At 36.8% G+C, this 18,975-nt stretch overlaps 1 protein-coding gene across 10 annotated transcripts in view; it reads left to right on the top strand.

Annotated features, from left to right (window-relative positions):
• UNC13C (unc-13 homolog C) overlaps positions 1-6,986 on the top strand; it is a 158,911-nt gene extending 151,925 nt beyond the window's left edge. For 8 of the 10 annotated variants that reach the window (XM_038147216.1, XM_038147211.1, XM_038147212.1 and 5 more), the window contains 3 exons: positions 3,696-3,788; positions 4,519-4,678; positions 5,581-6,986. In XM_038147216.1, coding sequence (XP_038003144.1) covers positions 3,696-3,788; positions 4,519-4,678; positions 5,581-5,866 — 539 coding nt within the window. In that variant the 3' untranslated portion in view covers positions 5,867-6,986. The remainder of the gene's footprint in view (positions 1-3,695; positions 3,789-4,518; positions 4,679-5,580) is intronic. The other 2 variants (XM_038147215.1, XM_038147214.1) reach the window with 1 other exon arrangement.
• Positions 6,987-18,975: the final 11,989 nt, after the last annotated feature.

Genomic DNA, 18,975 nt, shown 5'->3' with positions numbered 1-18,975 from the left:
TAACAGCTCTCACATGGAAGCCATTCCAGGTGCTAAATGAGGGATAAAAGCCTGACTTCTCGACTTTTCTACTCCCCAAGGAGCAAGCAGCTTTGGCCAGAAGAGATATTTTTCTTCTTTACAGTTTATTTGCTGCAAAAGAATGACTGCACTTTAAATGCACGTGGTCACTTTAAGACCCACCAGTAGGAAGATGCTGTATTTTGAATTATCTAAATATACCCACAAATAAAATGTAAAGCAGATATTAGAGAGCAAGCAGTAATAATTAAACATCCATAAGGTTTTCAAACATGAGGCAGAATCATCTATAAGTTTGTTAGCCTTCAAATGAGTTACATTACAGTACTAAAGGAAGAAAAGTGCAATCATCCTCTGCAGTACATGAAGAGATTTATTGTCAGCTAAATTGGCTTATTAAATGTAGTAGGATAAATGGACCTTTCTATAGTGCAGTCAGAATCACTAAGTCCTGCTGTGACTGCACAAGAAGTGGTAGCAAAAAAAAAGAAAACAAAACAGCAGATATAGACAGATCAGAGACTTTAAAATGAAGTACCCTAGCTCTTGAATGTCAGCAAGAGATGCTATAAGCAAATACTAAATGTCCTGCAATTATCTCTCTAGTTTGTTCAGCAGGTCAAAAAGAGAAAGATGGATGGGCAAAAGAAACCAAGTTTATGTTCTAAACTCCACTAGAAATTGTCTATGCTCACTGAGATGTTCTGCAAAGGAGGCTTTCTCAGCAATACTGAATGTAGGGTCATTTTAATGTCAACTGCTTTTAGTATAAAACTGGGTGATGTTTTGCACAGATTTCTTTATAACCATATCAAGCAGCACTGTACATACAAGACTATTCACATATTTGCAGTACTGCTTGGAGCACTGTTGTCAATTACTGACTACCAGGAGAAGGAAAGAGACACTGATTAGGAGATCTTTTCAAGAATATATTTTGCAAAAGTTAATTAAAAAGTTGGAGAAACAGAACAAGTCTAATCTTACAGATTCATAGATTCTTGTCCTGATGAAATCCTACCTGACATTGTTAGAGGTTAACACTGCACGCTTCACTACTATCACCATCCACAGGCTGCTCTCAAGGCTATCAAATAAAAATTATAATTGCCCTCTTTTGAAACTTTCCTGGGGTTTTGGGTTGGGTTTTTTTTAAAGCTGGAGGCTAAAACACATAATTGACACCAGCTGATCATTTCAGTGATATTCAGGATCAGTTTAACTCATCTTCTCCTGCAATCAGGGGTAAATTATTATTAATTGTGACTGGGAGAGGGTTCAAGAACTTCTCAATCTCTCTCTCAGTTTATGCAGTGTCCCTAAGATTTAGGTGGTGCAAATTCCTGTTTCCCTTCTCCTGTCTGTCTTGGCATTGAAAGCTTTTTAACTGGAACAGAGTTACAGTATGCTCAACTCAAACTTCAGAGCTGAAGGAAGGCTATAGATGTAATCAAAAGCATCATTCATAATGAGGTTCATCACCACAAAAAGCACCTGTGCTGAGGTTGAATTCCTTGCATTATGAACCGATGTGAAAGGTGGAATTTCACAATATGAAAGGATGAGACAGATTAATGCTCTTGGTCCTCCAGTCCCTGATCTTTGATTTACTTTACAGTATCACAAAGCCAATGAGAATACCCTATGTATAAAAATACATTAGTGTTGGATTCCTATCCTGGGCAAGCTGCTTTCTGAATTACAGGCATTGTCTGCATTTAATCCAGGTAATCCACATAAATGTAAGAGAAGGCTTTTTCACACAAATCAGCACCAAGGGTTAAATGTAACTCCATTAAAAACCTGCTACTCACTGATTTATGGCCTAATGACACTGTGTTTGCAAGAGAAAAGAAAACCAGCTTTAACTTTATTTCCTTCACCAAATGAGAATTTCCCTTCTCTTTCCAAGTAAAAGCAAATTTTACTACAGTAAAATAATTTTACTACAGATAATACTTCAGTCTGTGATTCTAAATAAAGCCATTCTATTATTCTTACTATTTAGCTTTTCTGGTCCATTTGGTTCCTACCTTTTGATACAAATTCTTTTAAAAATTATGTGTTATTTATTGTGAGCAAGCCATAGAATGATTCACCAACTCAGAGCTTCCATACAGTACAGCTTTAATTATCCAAATACAAGAAACTTAATTACTGCCACTGAAGCAGTACTGCCTCTTGTCATTAAAAAACTGATGTCTAATAAGTTTCTTATTTACATGTTATTAGTGGTCCAAACCCTCTGACTGATAATGAAATACATCTAACAGCAAAATTTGTACAGGTACCCTGCAATTCAGAAGTGGCAGCTATAAATACAGTAAGACATAGACACTGCATTTTTAAACCACTGCTAGGTTTCAAAAGTAGGTTCACAACAATTCCAAGCCAAACTCACCTGAAAGCTTAGAAACGCACAATAATGTTCAAAGATTCTGAGCCTGTTAAATGATTACTGAATCTCTACATTTTGATACATCAGGCAACAAAGACTTGTTCTCTGAAGCAGTAACACTTGGAGTATTTAATTGACCTTACAATGCTCATGCCATGTAGAGAACATAATTACAGATCAGGCCAAAACAGTGAATAAACATCACTGTAGAGCTCACTTCTAGAAAACCACTGTTGAGGAAATCCAGGAAAGAAAAAGACTATGCATAGTAACTAGAAAAAACTACTCTAGTTATAAACCAATTTAAGGGGGAAAATAACTTTCCCCATTATTATTACACAAGACACCCCTCCCTCTTCTCTGTACCCCTTCCTTAATTCCTATATCAACTGCTGGAAAAATTCCAAAGGAATGTTTGCTTCTCCTCTCATACAGAGGGATGAGGAACCAATGGGTGAGGAATTTTTGTATAAATAAGAGGAATATAAAATGTTTTCTCTGCTACGCACAGAAATAGCAGCCAGTTTAAAGGGGTAGAAATTTATTATTATGTGGTTCACAGGAGATTACACGGGGGAGCAAGTAGAGTTCACAGAATTCAACATTCACAGTCATCCAATCGAAGAACAAGTAAAAATACTCCGTTTTATTTATGTTTTACTGCTGCAGTCTGATATATTGTGGTACCTTTCAAGACAGTATTTAAAGTCCTTTTAAAGATTCATTCTGTACAAACTGACTTGCGCCTCTCCCTGGTTCTCAAAAACAAAAAATTATTTTTTAAAGTTCTTGGTTCTCCTGCCATCCCTTCAACCTTCCTTCATTTTTAAGCCCCTCTGTGCTAGTGCAGAACTTCAGTAATTTGTTGAGACAAAACCTTCAGCAAAGGATTCATCAACAGTGATATAGAAGTAATTTTCCAAACACACACTTAGCAGTAAGATTTTTTGGGAGGTACATGAAAAGCTTGATAAACCCACCAACTCTGGCATTTCAAGATGCAAACACACCTAATGACAACCAGGATGGAAAGTTCCAGATGAACAGGATTTTTTATTTCACTGAGGCACTTTCCACAGATATTTGTAATTGCCCAGGTTTTTTGGGGTTTTTTGTGGCAAAATCATTTATAAATCTGTAACTGACTCTCACTGAAATGTGAAACACATCAGAAATTTTGAAATGTTTCTAAAGGAAAATACCACTCACCTTTGGCTGTCTATTTCTCTGGATGCATTGAGAAGCCAGGTGTGCTAACCAGTAATTCTTGTTTCAGGTCAAACTGCTAATAACTCAGTGGGTGAGATATCTGTACAGGTGGATCTCTCTACTCATCCTGGAACTGGTGAGCATAAAGTCACTGTGAAAGGTAAGTTTCAAAGAGCCAACTTTAAAAAGAAAGCAACAAAGACCAAACCTCCAAGCACTACATCCTAAGTCAAATATACCAGTACTAAAATAAAAAAGGATGGGTATTATAGTACTTGAGAAATTCTGAGTACACTTCAGGTGATTAGGAGTGCACTTTATCCTTGCTCAACATCAGCAGAAGCTCAGATTATTCAGGCAAGTACTGTCTGTGCTTCCCTGTGTAGATAATTAAAAGTTAGTATACTAAGTTATAGAGTTATAAATTAAAATGTGCCAAATTATGTTTCTCCATTGCTTGTAAATAATTCAACTTCTAAAAACTACAGCAAAGCTGAGTGGTGAATGACTACACCAAGTCTTGAGAAGCTGCATGTTTAACAAAATGCCTTTGTTCTGCACAACCTGAATTTCTGAAACACAGGATCATTCAGATTAGTATAAGCTGATTTTTTTTTAAATTGCAGTGAAGATAGCAGGTAAAAAGAAGCTGTAACTGTAAAGGATTTGTAAAATACACATTTCTATTTGATACTTTTGAACCTAAAAGTAGTCAGACATCTTCATTTGACAGGGAAGGGGCAAAGCATCTCCTAGGCTTACCAGGTAGTGACATCCCATAGGAAAGCTCTCAGGTCACCTTTCACTGGCTATACCAAGTCATACAGGGTAATTAATCGGAACACTTCCAATGGAATTGTATTTAATTTTTTTTTTTAATCTCTTTATAGTTGTAGCAATTAATAACCTAAACTGGCAAACAACAGCTATGTTCCGGCCATTTGTGGAAGTTTGCATATTGGGTCCTAAATTAAGTGACAAGAAAAGAAAACATGGAACCAAGACAAAGAGCAACACCTGGTCTCCAAAGTACAATGAAACTTTCCAGTTGTAAGTCCTTTATGTCTAAGAGTTGCATATTTTTTGAAAATTTCCCAAAAATACTTTTGCCTTTAAACCATTAATAACAAAAAAAACTATCCTGACATAGATGTATAGACACCATTTCAAAATTATTTACTAATTTGTACCTTTGTTGTATATGAAAATGAATGGCAGACACCAAGATTTCAGTCCTACAGTCCTAACCTAGTCCTACAGTGGTTAAAATGTACAATTAATTTCCCTACAGAGGAATAACTATTTCTATCCCTAGGAATCTCTTGGCCTAGGTTCTTGTTTGGACAGAAGCATTAGTTATTATTTCTAGATAATGCCTGTAGAGATATCAAAATGTGTATTGGGTTGTGTATATGTTAATAGTATTGTTTAATTTAATCCTTCAATCAGTTGGAAGCTTCCACCTAACCTGGAGTTTTAAATTTAGTACTTCTCTGCCCTTCCCTGAGACCAATTTATTTTCCTCCCCTTGCCCTCCAACCCTGACTAAAAATGAATTCATTGTGTCTCACCACAAAGCTCCTTTTGATGCCTGCTGCCAGGGATTTTCTGTATATTTTGAAGCTCATTTCAAGTAATGGTGCTGACAGCTGGGGAACCAGCTGAACATTTTTTGTCCTTTCCAGGGAAAGGTAACTGTCTGTTCCAGATACTGAGGGAATTCTGTCTCTGTTCAGGCTGCTGAGAACAGAGGCTCCATCACCAATCCATCTGAAGGGTTACCTGTGTGGAAAGTTTAAAACTACATATCCTGTTGTAACAAAATGGAACCACAAAACTCAAACTACCACTCACTCTCACTTTAATTTGCCCAAGATTTCTAGAGTGAATTAATTCCTTGGGGGAATTAAACTGAACTCCTTGTTCTAAATTCCTATTGTTAATCCTCACAGCCTGCTGAGTAACGAAGATAAGCCAGGAGCCTACGAGGTGCACCTGTCAGTGAAGGATTACTGCTTTGCGCGGGAGGATCGCGTTATCGGCATGACCGTCATCCAGCTGCAGGCCATCGCCGACAGGGGCAGCTGCGCCGCCTGGTACCCCCTGCTCAGGAGCATCTCCGTGGATGAGACTGGGCTAACGATCCTTAGAATACTTTCTCAGAGGAACAATGATGAAGTTGCTAAAGAGTTTGTAAGGCTTAAAACAGAAACAAGATCTCCTGAAGAAACGGCCTAAGATACCCAAGTAATGCAAGATTGTCACCGCCAAGAACATAAATACAACGCTGTTGTCTGACTAGTGCATGCATGTGCAAATCTGTGGGAATGTTTAACTATGTTTTCAGTGTTTGCCAGTACTTATGTACTATATTTGCAAGGTATGTCAAGGAGCTGTATATCTTTTATACATATTTTGGTCTTTGGTAAAGTAATTGTTCCAATGAAGTGCCAAAACTAAGATTAAGAGTAAACGTTCCATCATCTCTTTTTAAATGTTGATTTCACCTCATCACAATTTCATTATTTTTTAACATTTATTAATAAGTAAGTAGCTTTTTTAATTGATAATAGGTTATCGCTGTTAAACTGTGTTGCTTATTCTAAATTAAGTTACATCCCTTACTCTTCTTTTAAAAATGAGGTGTACCTAGTTTTCTTCAAACTCTCATGTTATGCAAGCCTCATTTTAGGTGTCTTACTGATGACTTTTTCTATCATTACTACAGATGCAGTTACTTATAGAAAGTGTTTGTAATTTTATAATTACCAATATAAAGTAATGATTTTTGCATAAAAACTGAAAAGGATGGAAATATTTTCTGCTAATCTCTTTTTCCAACCTTTCATAAATATCACTGTGAAGAAATGCTGTTAAAGCAGGTTCTCAAGAAGCTGTGCTTATCAGAGTTTGTTACTGATGTTTGATATCTTGAGATAACTTTGTTCTTCAAAACTGCCACGGTAATATCATATTTGTATCAAAAGAGTAAGTCAGTATCTGTAGAAACAGGTTGCTGTACAGTACAGTATATGTGCTTTTAAAAAGTGATTTTTTAAATGATATGGTACTGTACAAGGGGTAGTAGTTTGGAGTATGTAATGCCGGTTTGTGGTTTGTTTCTAGAAATTGTTTATGAGAAGAAAAGATGCTGTTAGCATTTTCACTCAGAGTTATTAACGTTGCTTTACATACTTAGCTGTAACATCAGTTAAGTGCTTTATTTCTTTAATTTTTTTTTAGAAAAGTTCAACAGTTTGTACTTATGCAACATTACTATGTATTGCACTAAAGCAAACTCTGTGTCCTGTAAATATATTTAGTGAGGAATTGTAAAATAAAGTATGCAGAAACTGCTTTCCAGTTTTGTCATTTGATATTATTTATGTAACTCTCGGTTTTATGTGCATGTGAAGCCCATGGAGTGGGCTTACTATATAGCTTTATAATATATTAAAGTATGATTTGCACTGTCTGGAATCTGGCTGTTTTATAAGTGTAAAATTTGATACATCAGTGTCCTAAAAAATATAATGAATTGAGTAGGTGTACATATATATATACACACACATTAAAAAAATGTTGTGTAATGTTACACATTTGTCATTGGTTTTGCTCACAAGTGTTTCTCATCACACAGGCTGGAGTTTTCAGCTTTGCTTAGGGAAAAAGTAGCTAAGGAAAGGGAGGACACAGTTTGTATGCTGACATCAGCCTTCTAAAAACCTAACACATGACTCCATGCACGTAAACCAGATTCTTTCCAGGAGATATTGGTTAGATGTTTAGATGAGATTTTAAGGTGTTCAAACATCCTCAAACTTCTTCCTTGAATACTAAAAATTAGATTTGTCATAAGTATATTTAGACATTTAGAGAAGTTATGCACAGTCTTTAGAGAGTTAAAATCACTCCCCTAAGATTAGAGATTCCAAATTGTATTTCTGCCAGGTATAGCCATAAGTGTCAACAGTAGGCACAGACTCTGTTTACAGTTAACAAGATTTGATGTAAGAAAACATCAGCAGACTCAGTTTCAAATACAAAAGGTGAATAATCAAGAGATGAGGTGGTTCCTGGTACAGAACACTGTTGTGGACAAAATGCAAAAATAATTCCAGAATCTAGCATTTGTGGCTCTGTGAATTAAACTGGAAAGGCTGGAGTAAACAGCTTCTGTTTTTTTTTTTTTTACCTAGAGCACTTTCATCATATTTTTCTGTGGTTGTTTATTCTACTGTAAAAATGGCACACATTTTAGTGCATAATGTAATCACCATCCACTTAACTGTTTATCCCTGAGACTGGGGATAAAGGAGTAACAATGAAATCAGTCAAGGCAGTCAATTACTGCTTGTAGTGGTCTCCCTCAGCTGCACAGCAGAAGCAATCAGGCAAGCTAGTAAAACCATCCCTTATAATCCACAGTTTTACACAGCACACTTCAGGGTTTCACTGTTTCTGACAGAAAAATATTTATGGATCAAAAGTTGTCATGTGGAAGATAAGAGGAAAAAGCATTAACTCTATAGCACAGGACTGCTTTAAACACAAGCAAATGCAATAGTGTAGCACAGGCAGTTGGACCTCCCACATTTCATGAAGTCAAAATTATTGGCATGGAAGAGTTTTCAGTGCTGTTTTAAAAGCTGTCATAATCTATTTTAGGAAAGTAAATATCCCATTTAAAAAAAAAAATCAACTTGTGAGAATTTTCTTAATTCAGCTGAGCTGACCTAAGCAAACTGACTGCTGTTCCTGCAGCTTCACTTCTCTGCAAAAACTGATGCAACCAAAATCCTAAATGGAATTCCATTTGCATTGGTTAGTTAAGATAGCAAATATGCATATATGCTCTTAGGGAAATAAAGGAGGAAAAAAAACAGCAGAGAACAGAAAGATTAATTTGAGAACAAATTTTCCATTCTCCAAGGAACAGTACTACATGGAAACCATTTGATGTGCACCTGAAAAGGGACATTCAGTGAAGTCTGTCATATGACAGCTCTTCAAGTCAACCTGTACACTCAGAACTGGCAGTTCTCCATAAAACTGTTCAATAAAGACTTAGAAATATTTTTGCCATTTTTATTTTGTTTGCTAGGATGAAAACGTAAGAGCCAAATATAGAAACTGAATTAAATTTTCCTCAAAGCAATTTTAAGCTAATATCTGACAAAATAAGACAAGTTGTAATGTATGAATTAAAATAATATAAGAAACTAAAACTAGCAGCCATTCTGAATCTCAAACACCTTACCTAAAATATTTTTTTTTTCCTAATGCCAATTGAGATGACACCTGAATTAAGAACACAGTGCTGGAACTGGTCTTTCCTTTGCATATGGACACTGAACCTGGGAAACTGCTAAAATACCAAAGGAAATATCTGTGATGGACCTGGATGTGCATAGCTCTTTGTACATTATATGTCTTCTGGAGACTTTGACTGGCATCAAAATAATCAATTCATGGGTGTTGGGCTATCACCAGGAGGCTCAACCAGTCCCAGCAACAAAATATGAAACATTTTTTCAAATCATTTTGTCTGTATTCTGAAAGAATCAAGAGATTTTTCATAAAGAATTCCTGGCATGTGCAAATGCCACCATTTGGCTTAGGTAGACATGACTCTAGTGATTTACCCGAGAAGCTTACAGAAAAGAATAATAATAATAGACCAATAATTTCCATTGTTTTTCTTCCATTTGTTTTACTAGTTTTCATTTAAATTTTTATGCTAGTGATTGTAGAAATCAAATTTGTAGACAAATACTGAAAACAGAATAATAATTTACCATTACTGTATTAGTCTGAATTAAATACACATTTCTCACAAATCCCTTGAAATCTAAAGACCTGAACAAATATGGGGAGAATACTAAGTTATTGTATTAAATTAAATTCAGCTAGCAGACATAAAATCAACATAAATGGATTCAATGTTATTTGTAAAATACAGCTGGGTAAGTGTTGGAAAGCATTCAGCTGTTTACACATGCTTATTTAGATGGTATTCTCATATCATTTTGCATTTTGGCACCAGATTTGTGTGATTGACTTCTATGAAAAATTCATAGAAATAAATCTTCAGGAGATAAATTCTAATTTTTTTAAGAATTTATAATCAAGACCTGATACAAACACTAGACTGAGACTAATAAGCAGAACTAGGATATTCCAAAAACATGTCACTTTAAGTATTGGCTGAGAGAAAGAAAAATTACAGTTTGTGTCTGGAAAATATCTGTTTCTCCTGGGTGTTCTATGCTGAATGAATGCACACACACACACTACAGAGTATAAATGCATTGCTAAGTGATGGATCTATAAAAGCTAAATTGAAGATAAACCCAACAGGCCACCAAGTGAACAAAAGTATCTTTTCAAACAGAGTCTGTAGCTGACAGCTTACCTAAACAAACTTCCTAAATGACTCAGCTTATGACCATTTCATTGTAAGGATTCAGTTTCATATTTCAAAGACCCCAGCAATTCCAGCTGAAAGCCTTCACTATCAATTTAGCACAATGAATTATTCCCTGCAGAATATGAAACAACAAGTGGGCATACTGTACACTTGGTAGTGAAAGCCATTAAAACATCCTAGATGAATTTTCAACTACATAAATACAAGGCAATCAGAAAAGTTAACCCAAGGAAGTGAAGTCTGCTCTTTAATATTTTTTCTGTTATTTCTACACACTGCAATCCCAGGCTCCAACCTGCCACTCCAACCCTGGGGTCTCACATAAGTTAACACCCATTTCTCTAGGGGTTTTTTTTGAGCAATAGTACAAGTTCCAGGCAAAGAGGACAAATCAGAGAGGAGCTCAGGCCACAGAACAGCTTCCTGAGCTGTTCCCAGCTCTGCTCTGTAAATTGGACACACACTGTTGTTTGACCAAATACACCAAGGCAAAAACAAACTTACACTGGGGTAAGCACAAGTGGAGCTGTAACAGACCAGACTCAGGCAAAAATCACAGATCTCCATCTTCACTTGCCCAAGATACACAAGAGCTGCTATTACTGAGGCAGCTCTAACTTGCATTCCATTCAGGTCTAAGAGGGCCTACACATTTTGTTCAGTCATGTTTACCCGTTTAAGCAAGAGGATTTTTCTTGCCAGTGACTGCAATGTGAGTTAAGCCTCCAGGCCTGAGGTCATGACAGTGAGAAAACAAATGTCAATTACTGACTAGCAGAAACAAAAACTGAAAAGGAATTGTGAAAATATGCAGTTTACAGTAGAACACTAATGGAAAACTACAGCAGAGTGAATCCATTCCCCTCCTCTAGATAAGAGCCCCTGCATAATGCCTGCTAGATGGACTTTAACTTACAACACGTGGCAGGGCTGTGCCCATAGAAACCACCCAGCGTTTCTAGGCATTACACAGTGGTCAGACGCAAAAAGCACTTCACAAGCAAACTGGATACCCAGAATGGCTGGACTGTATGGAAATATACTCAGAGGAAAAGATGGAGAGGAAGAAAAAAAGAGGAATGGATGTGCAAAAAGGCTGACAGGCAGTGTGGATTCAGATTGCGTTCCTTAACTCCTGGCAGAACCAGAAAACGCTCTGTGATACCAATATGACACAGAAAGGTAGATTTGTCTGTATTTTTGTCATGTTCTAGTCTAGCTCAAGAGTTACCTCTGTTGATTTTGATTTCAGTAGAGGTACAGGACAAAATCTGATCCCTGAGAGGGTCTCCCTGCTCCTTTTGTACTAAGTGGAGTGTGAATAAATGTGCTCTGCATCACTACTCTCTGTTACAAAAAGATAAACATATTCCCAGCCCAGAAGCCACCATAAACAAGTTCAAGCTACAGAGCCTGCAGATATTATTTCCCTGAATAATAAATATCCAAGATACAACAACATCAATGAGGTGGAATATTCTCTTGAGGAGCTTGAGAAACAACAGCAATTTGGATCTAATGATGCATCAATGTACCAACACATGAATTTGTATCCAGGAGACAATAATAAATCAATATGCCCTTAAAACACTGTTTTTCTTGTGTAATTTGCAGAGGAACTCCTGTGCCAGACTGAGCTTCCTCAGCACAGTGTCCACTCTGAAATTAGGTCAAGCCCTCTGTTCTCCCCTGCTCAGCAGTAGAGACAAAGCCTTGCAGTAACTACTGAGGTGAGCTGGAGTCGGTAGCAGCAGTGAACTTAACTCCTACCAAATATGCTCTGTGATGTTCAACAGTCCATATAATCACAGCACAGCTTCCCTTTACTATAGAAAATTTCATTTCTGATCAGGGAGAAATTTCACAGCAGAAAAAATAGAAACAAAGAATGCTGCTTACACTTAGCAATAACTTACTACACTTATTAGATGGAAACAATGAAGAGTGTAACTCTGAGTAAACAAAACTTTCACACAAAATTCATTGCATGAATTGAATCTCTTTAAAAAGAATAGAAATAATAAATACATAGAAAATATTCATAAACAGCTTGTAATTTTGGCAAATGTTATTTAGACTGACTGGCTAAATAATCTGTGAAAAGGGGTTAAATCTTTGTCAAACACGCCAAGTGAGCTACGGAGGCTTGTGCCAGCTAAGAGAGTCCTGTCTGCCTGAATGCAATGCCTAGAATCAGCTTATTGAAACACAGACCAGGTTTAAAATCCAGCACGTCAGACATTGCTAATGGAAACAAACACAGTCAACCGGAATATTTAGAGAATAGCATCTGCTTTTGTGCAGAGAGCAAAGTGAACACAGAGGAGAAAACAATTTGCCAGACAGAGGAGGAAAGTCTGGAATAGTATCATTACTTACAGCAGCAGCTTGTTCTGGATGACAGTGTTAAATAAAATATAGCTGAAAAAGAGATACCTAAAAACCAAAACAAGAGACATTGCAGTAAAAGAGAAGGAAGGGCAGAGTTGAAAGAAAATGGCCCATGTAACAAAGACAGTGCTATTCTAAATCAGACCTGCCACCTAGAGAGTCCTTTAAACTGTAAATTATTATATATTATATATATATTATATATACCAAGGTATGTTCCACCAGCTGGAAACCAGTCTCCCCTACCACTCTAAAAGCCTCTAAGCCCAACTGAGACAATTTTTATTGTTAATCTTGAATTTTTCCAGTAATTAAATTGTAATGAAATATTAAACATTATATGCTAAAGATGATCTATGAGTTTTGGAGAGCAGGAGGCAAGTCTGCTGGACATTGAGGACTCAAGGCAATTCTTTTCATTAAAAATATATCACTTTTAGTTATTACCCAGGAGGTGCTCTTAAGTTATGAATTAAACTTCACAGAAAATTACTTAGATTAAAAATAAGATTTCTTCAATCACTGCTGAAGTAATGAATTCCCATTGGATGATCCTGGCATAGCAGAATAAATATGTATGAAAAAGAAGCAAAGGCTGCACTCTGCCAAGGTTATTCTGTCAGCTGGCAAGAGTTACACAGCACCAAAAAAAACTTACCAAAAATGAGGTGCATTTGAACTCTAGCTTTAACTATAGAAGTAGTAAACTTCTGCACTTGAAAAACTGACATAAGTACTATTTAAATAGTTTGGCTTTTTTCACAAAATATAGCTGAAACATAACTTGTGTTTACACAAAGTAGGTTAAGTCCATTTGAAGAAGGCTGCAGGTATCACGTTGCGTCTGGCTACAGATATTTTCGATTAAAAACTTGGATAAGAAATAAACAAATTTCAAGTAGTGCTCAATCCAAGGACTTAAGAAAGAAAAAAGACCAAGGAAGAAAGTTCAGTTTGAAGCTAGTCAGAAAAGTTATATACAAAACACATTCATTAAAGATCATTGTTAACATTGGATTACATAGCATTATTTCCAACTCTATTTAATTATTTAGTATAAAGCTAGCTTTAAAGTCTTGACTACTCCTCAATTTTTTCTCTAAATAATAACTCAGGGATACTGTTCTACTGTTCCAAAATATGCTCAAGGATAACAAGGATAACTCCTAAGAAATTCTGCATCTGCCTGAAAACAAGTACTTCTGACAAAAAAAAAAATCCCAAAACCAGCTCTGTTTTGAATGTGTTTGTATTATGTTGAATTGTTTGTATTACATCTCTCCTTCAAAAACTCATTAATTATGAATAGTCAGAAACACACTGAGATGGCTCCTACCAGACACACAAATCATAAACCTGACAAATCTCATTTGATTGTGATGAAGGTGACAAGTGCCAGACTCCATTCCTGGATGAAGCCTCACCTGCACTCCCAGCTGCTCGTGCAGTTTGGCCAACACAGGGAAGCTGAGCCTGCAGCTCTGCCACAGATAACCCCAGAGCAATTAAAAGGGGCGGACTGGATACAGTCCTGAACACCCTTAGGACTTGAAAAACCAAAATCACCATCACCTGAACACAGAAAAATACATTCTGAAAACCAAAGAAAAATTCATATAATGTTCTAGAAAACAAAGAGAAAAAAACCACAAAATTATCAGAAACACATGAAAAAAGCGAAAAGGAAAATAACCCAAACACTCTCATTGCCTTGATTGACATGCAATAATTCTGATTACTTCAATATATTTTAACATAAGTCACTTGTTCATTTATAGATGTTTGCTAATTTTGCTACTAGATTCAAAGAATATTAACTCAAAAGGGAAAGAAAACAATTATCAGCCTATAATTTTCAAATGGGCAACTCTTCTTCAAATTAGATGTGAAATAACACAGGCTCTAAATATAGAGTGATTTTTTTTCTTCAGTAAACATTATGTTTAATTAATATTACTATAGAAAACCATGTCATAATTTCCCTGACCCTCTCTAAATATGCAGCAGCACAAACAGTTTCTTCCTAATTGTTCAGAGAATACCTAATCCACACATCAACCACTATAGCCTCCAGCCACGAGGTCCTCCTTTTAGCTTTGTAAAAAAACCAGTTTATCATTTCTTCTTCTCAGCTCAGCTGCCATTAAGTCACGCATCAGTTTCCTTTAATCACAACAACACAGCACTCCCATGTTTTCACAAGGGTTTTAAATTCTGGCTCAGCTGTGCTACAGCACTTTACATACCCTTAAAAACTATAAATGAGGCAATACAGACTGTCAGTCTCACAAGTAATTGCAGATGCCATCCTGCTAACAGCTGGAATCAAGAGTTCAGCAGTGCTACCCAAGCCCCTGCCTACACCAGGAAACACTTTCAACAATCATCTCACTACTGCTGACACGATTTCCCTCCAATGAGTCTGAGATCAATGCCTAGATTCTGCATTTCCAACCACAAAGCAGGTATATCTGAAGTGTTATTTTGCAGGCATGCTCTGAATTCCTGCTTCCCAGAACAGATTTCACTGAGAAACACCCATACAAAACACAAACACAGCAGAATCAAGACACTCATCTTGGCATTTTTGCATGTGTAACAGGCAAATGTGAAAAGAAGGGACATTTATAGGTGAAGTGTACAGACTACAAGCTGAAAAAACATCACCCAAGGAACTTTTCTTTTAAAACCACTGAGAGGTTGCTCTGAAACTGCACAGCAAATCTCTGAGGAGCACAGAGAAGCTCCTGTGCTCAGATCCTCAATGTTCATAGCAATTTCTTAGTGAAGGTTGACTGGATGTCACTATCTCCATCTGGTAAGGGAAAACATCATACAGATAGAATTTCTTTTTTATATACAAGGCCTGACCTATTGCTAGTGATGCTTAAATGCATCTTTTTTCATGAAGCCTTTTTTAACTTGTATTTCATTTGTCTGCCTTTAAACTCTTCACTCGAAGAAAAACCTTTGCCAAAATAAGCATTTTCAAAATAAAGAAATGAAACATTTAGGAAATTCAGGAAATTTTTTTTTAAAACCAAAGACACTGATTTGTTCATCAAGTGGAAGACAGAAAGGTGATACTGGAAAGAAAAGACTGTCACCTTTCTTTTCTTCTGTTTACTGACTGAGGGTACAATGAATGGTGTTCAGTTAAAACCACAGAGTGAAGGATACCTTTCTGGAAGTGCTAAAAGCATTGAGGAGAAGTTCTGCAAAGTCAAGTCCTCCACAGTGGAAGCTTTAGAGAGTACAGTTATTTATAGAAAAAAATTGATCCAAAAAGGTGGATCAGCATCTGGCACAGAACTTGGGGTCATCTTAAGAAACCAACTCTTCCATTCAGGCTCCCTATAACAAAACTACAACACTGCCATCACAAACTCCTGGTTGCTAGACACACTGTCAGACTATTTCTAAACATCCAACACTTATCAAGACCTGAGTCTTCTCTATTCTGAACTCTAAGAGCAGCATAAAAAAGCTGTAAGAGAATCACTTAAATTTCTACACCTCTTTTGTACTGGTATGGATAACTGTTTTGGTCCAAAGCAGCAGGGAATTATATCCTCTCCACACTGATGTCAAAAGACAAAGGTGACTTTCCAACTTGGACTTCAGCAGCCACCTGTCAGCAAACCTGTCAGAGGCACATCCTGTTTATTGCATTTTGAACAAGTACTCTTACCCTGCACTGTGCAAATGGAACATTGTCTTTCCACAGACTCAAGGGATGTTCCCTCCTTTTTTGAATGTGCCACTGACAGAGTTTCACTCCCCATGAGCCTGTGAGGCAAATGCCTTCACCAGGGAACAGCTCCTGAGGCTGAGCCAAGACCAGTGTGTTCACAGTCCTGGTACTCAGCAGGTAAACTGGGTGCACCCTTCAGGTGAAAATATGGGGCACTCCAATTACTGCCAGAGGCCAAAGGTCACATTCTGCCCACAGTAATATTGTTTGAAAGACAATAGAAACCTGAGTTCAAATAATTAAAGCACCTGAAGATTAAAGGATCTCCTATAGGTTTCAAAGCAGCGATCTTTGTCTGAGTGAACCAATTCCAAGACATTTTTCAGCTGCCTGTCCTTGATTGTCTCCCTATGTGTGGCTGAAGTTTCCCATCAGAAAACAGAATGAATTTCAGCCCTGAGGTTAAAACACCTTCTGAGACTGTGATTTCACATTACAAATGCTTCACTCCCAATGCTGTTGTGGAGTTCCTAGCTGGGAAAAAAAGGGACTGTGTGACAGAGGAGAGAAAGTGTGGGCCTCTTGTTTTCAATGAGTCACTCAGATTCATTTTGAGTTCATGCAATCCAGTCTTATCTTTTCATAACCAGTCCTATACCACTTCAGAACAGCCCTGAAATGTGGCACAAAGCTTCTAGATTCAATCAACCACCAGAAACTGAATGTGCAGTCACTGCCTTAGCTTCCTATACCCAAGCAGCCACTATTTCAGGAAAATTAGGACACCCTCCTCAGCAGCACAGTAGAAACACTGTGCAGTTATAAACAAGGTAATAATGCAGAGATGATGTAGTTGGACACCATTGAGGAGATTAGCTCTAGTGCTGGTGACAAAAGTAATATGCAGAAAATACTGCTGTGTTGCAATACAAAATCCCTGCAAAAAACAAGCTATATTCTGGCACACCAATGAAAAAGCACTCACAAACAGTGCTTAGGTTTGGGTTTTTATGATGCTGAACAATAACATAATTTGATTTCATTACCATTCATTGCTGTGTAATTGCCCTAATTTTCACAGAAGGCCTGGGGATGAACAAAAGACATACTCATTATCTGACTCAGTTCCCCCTTACTTTCTGATACTTTTCTCTTTTAAGCCCTAAAAAACAGCTCCAGTCACTTACTGCACGGACAATTTGTCACTGCTGTGACAATAAACAATTCTTATCCTCCACAGACAGAGTTTGCTGTGGTAACATTCATTTGCAGAAGGAGCATTTCTGAACTGCATCAATCTGAAAATCTCCCAAGAAAAGATACCTACAAATCTTCCAAGGTTTATGATTCTCCTTGATGAAACAGTGGCTCAGGAACACAGCAGGATGAGCCATTCTGTGCCTTTTGAGATGTCTCATTACAATGTTTTAGATCTCAAGGACAAGCAAAACTTATGCAAGAAGTTTTACTGTGCATTTTCCAACTCTAAATAAGAGAGAACACGCACAGGGGAGAAAAGAAAAAAAAAAAAAAAGGAAGAAGATCATCAAGAACTGAATTGTGGTAGACATCGTTCCAAGGCCTGAACCTCTGAGTCAAGACAAATAAAAGCTGGATTCAGCTGGATGCAGGAATCTATTATTGAAGCTACCATCAATAAATTTGCTTTACAATTAGATCCCATAGGGAAGTTGAAGACTAGGATTTCAGGACTATTTGTGCTTTATATAATTCAATTTATGATGTAACCAATCCCGGCAAATATTTGCCATTAGAGATTAGATTAGTTGTTCCAGAATTCACATTAATAGAAGTTCTTAATTAGGCTCACTACAACTTATAAATTGCACTATCATTTGATATTCTTGAAGTTTGTCCACAAAGAATTTAAGCATCAGGAAATGCCACCTGCTTGGAAAGACCCAGAATACACAGCATCACCTTTTTTTCTCTTCTCCTTTCTTGCAATTTAATTTTACGTGATTAATCAGATGCATGATTCCCAGCTTTCTACAAATTGCAAAGTAAAGGCATTGCTATCATAAAAAGCTACTTTTGCATAATCAGATAAGATTTAGCATGCCATTCATCTTCATTATACAGCTGATAAGCAATTCCCAAGTTGCATGGTTTACTTCTCCTGCATTCTGATTGGCTATTATAAAAATAAACATGTTTTGGAGCATCCCAGTATGCCCATATAAATAAACAACGGTTGAAATATAAAAAGAGTGGTATATCACTATTTAAGTACAGTATGTACCCTGGAAAGATATATATGTCAGAAGCAGCAGAAGTTTTCCTTTTTTTTCCCAAATATACATTTATTTGAACTTCCCCCCGCTTATACACAGAGCAGTTCATCTGAATAATGGGCATTTCAGAAGATGAAATGTGCAGACAAACTTCATATACTTCCTGGAAAGATGTGGGGGAAAAAATGCAAAATTCACCATAAATATCTGTATAAAGAGAAGAGGCAACTTCAATATCCTGAAGCCTCTTGATCCCAGCTGCTCTCCAAAGTCTGTCTCAGGGTGCAGAGAAAAGAATAAAACTAAATATTTCTGATAAACAGAACCTAACATATTAATGATTATGAAATCTGTTCAATTTAATGTTATAACATCTGCTCTAGATACAGCCAACATAAAGCTGGATATTGAAAACTCAAGGAAAACTAGAGCAATATTCAGTGTAGCAGCACAGCAGAGGCAGACATAATCATTGCTATACATGTAACTTTGGGAAAACTACCACAAAATTATTTCTTTTGTTCATACACCTCAACTGTATAACAAGATAATTTATAATTAAACAAACAATAGCACT

Source organism: Motacilla alba, chromosome 10 (genome assembly GCF_015832195.1).
Source record: "Motacilla alba alba isolate MOTALB_02 chromosome 10, Motacilla_alba_V1.0_pri, whole genome shotgun sequence".
In the NCBI taxonomy this organism is placed as follows: domain Eukaryota; kingdom Metazoa; phylum Chordata; class Aves; order Passeriformes; family Motacillidae; genus Motacilla; species Motacilla alba.
This window is presented reverse-complemented; position numbering and strand designations above follow the sequence as displayed.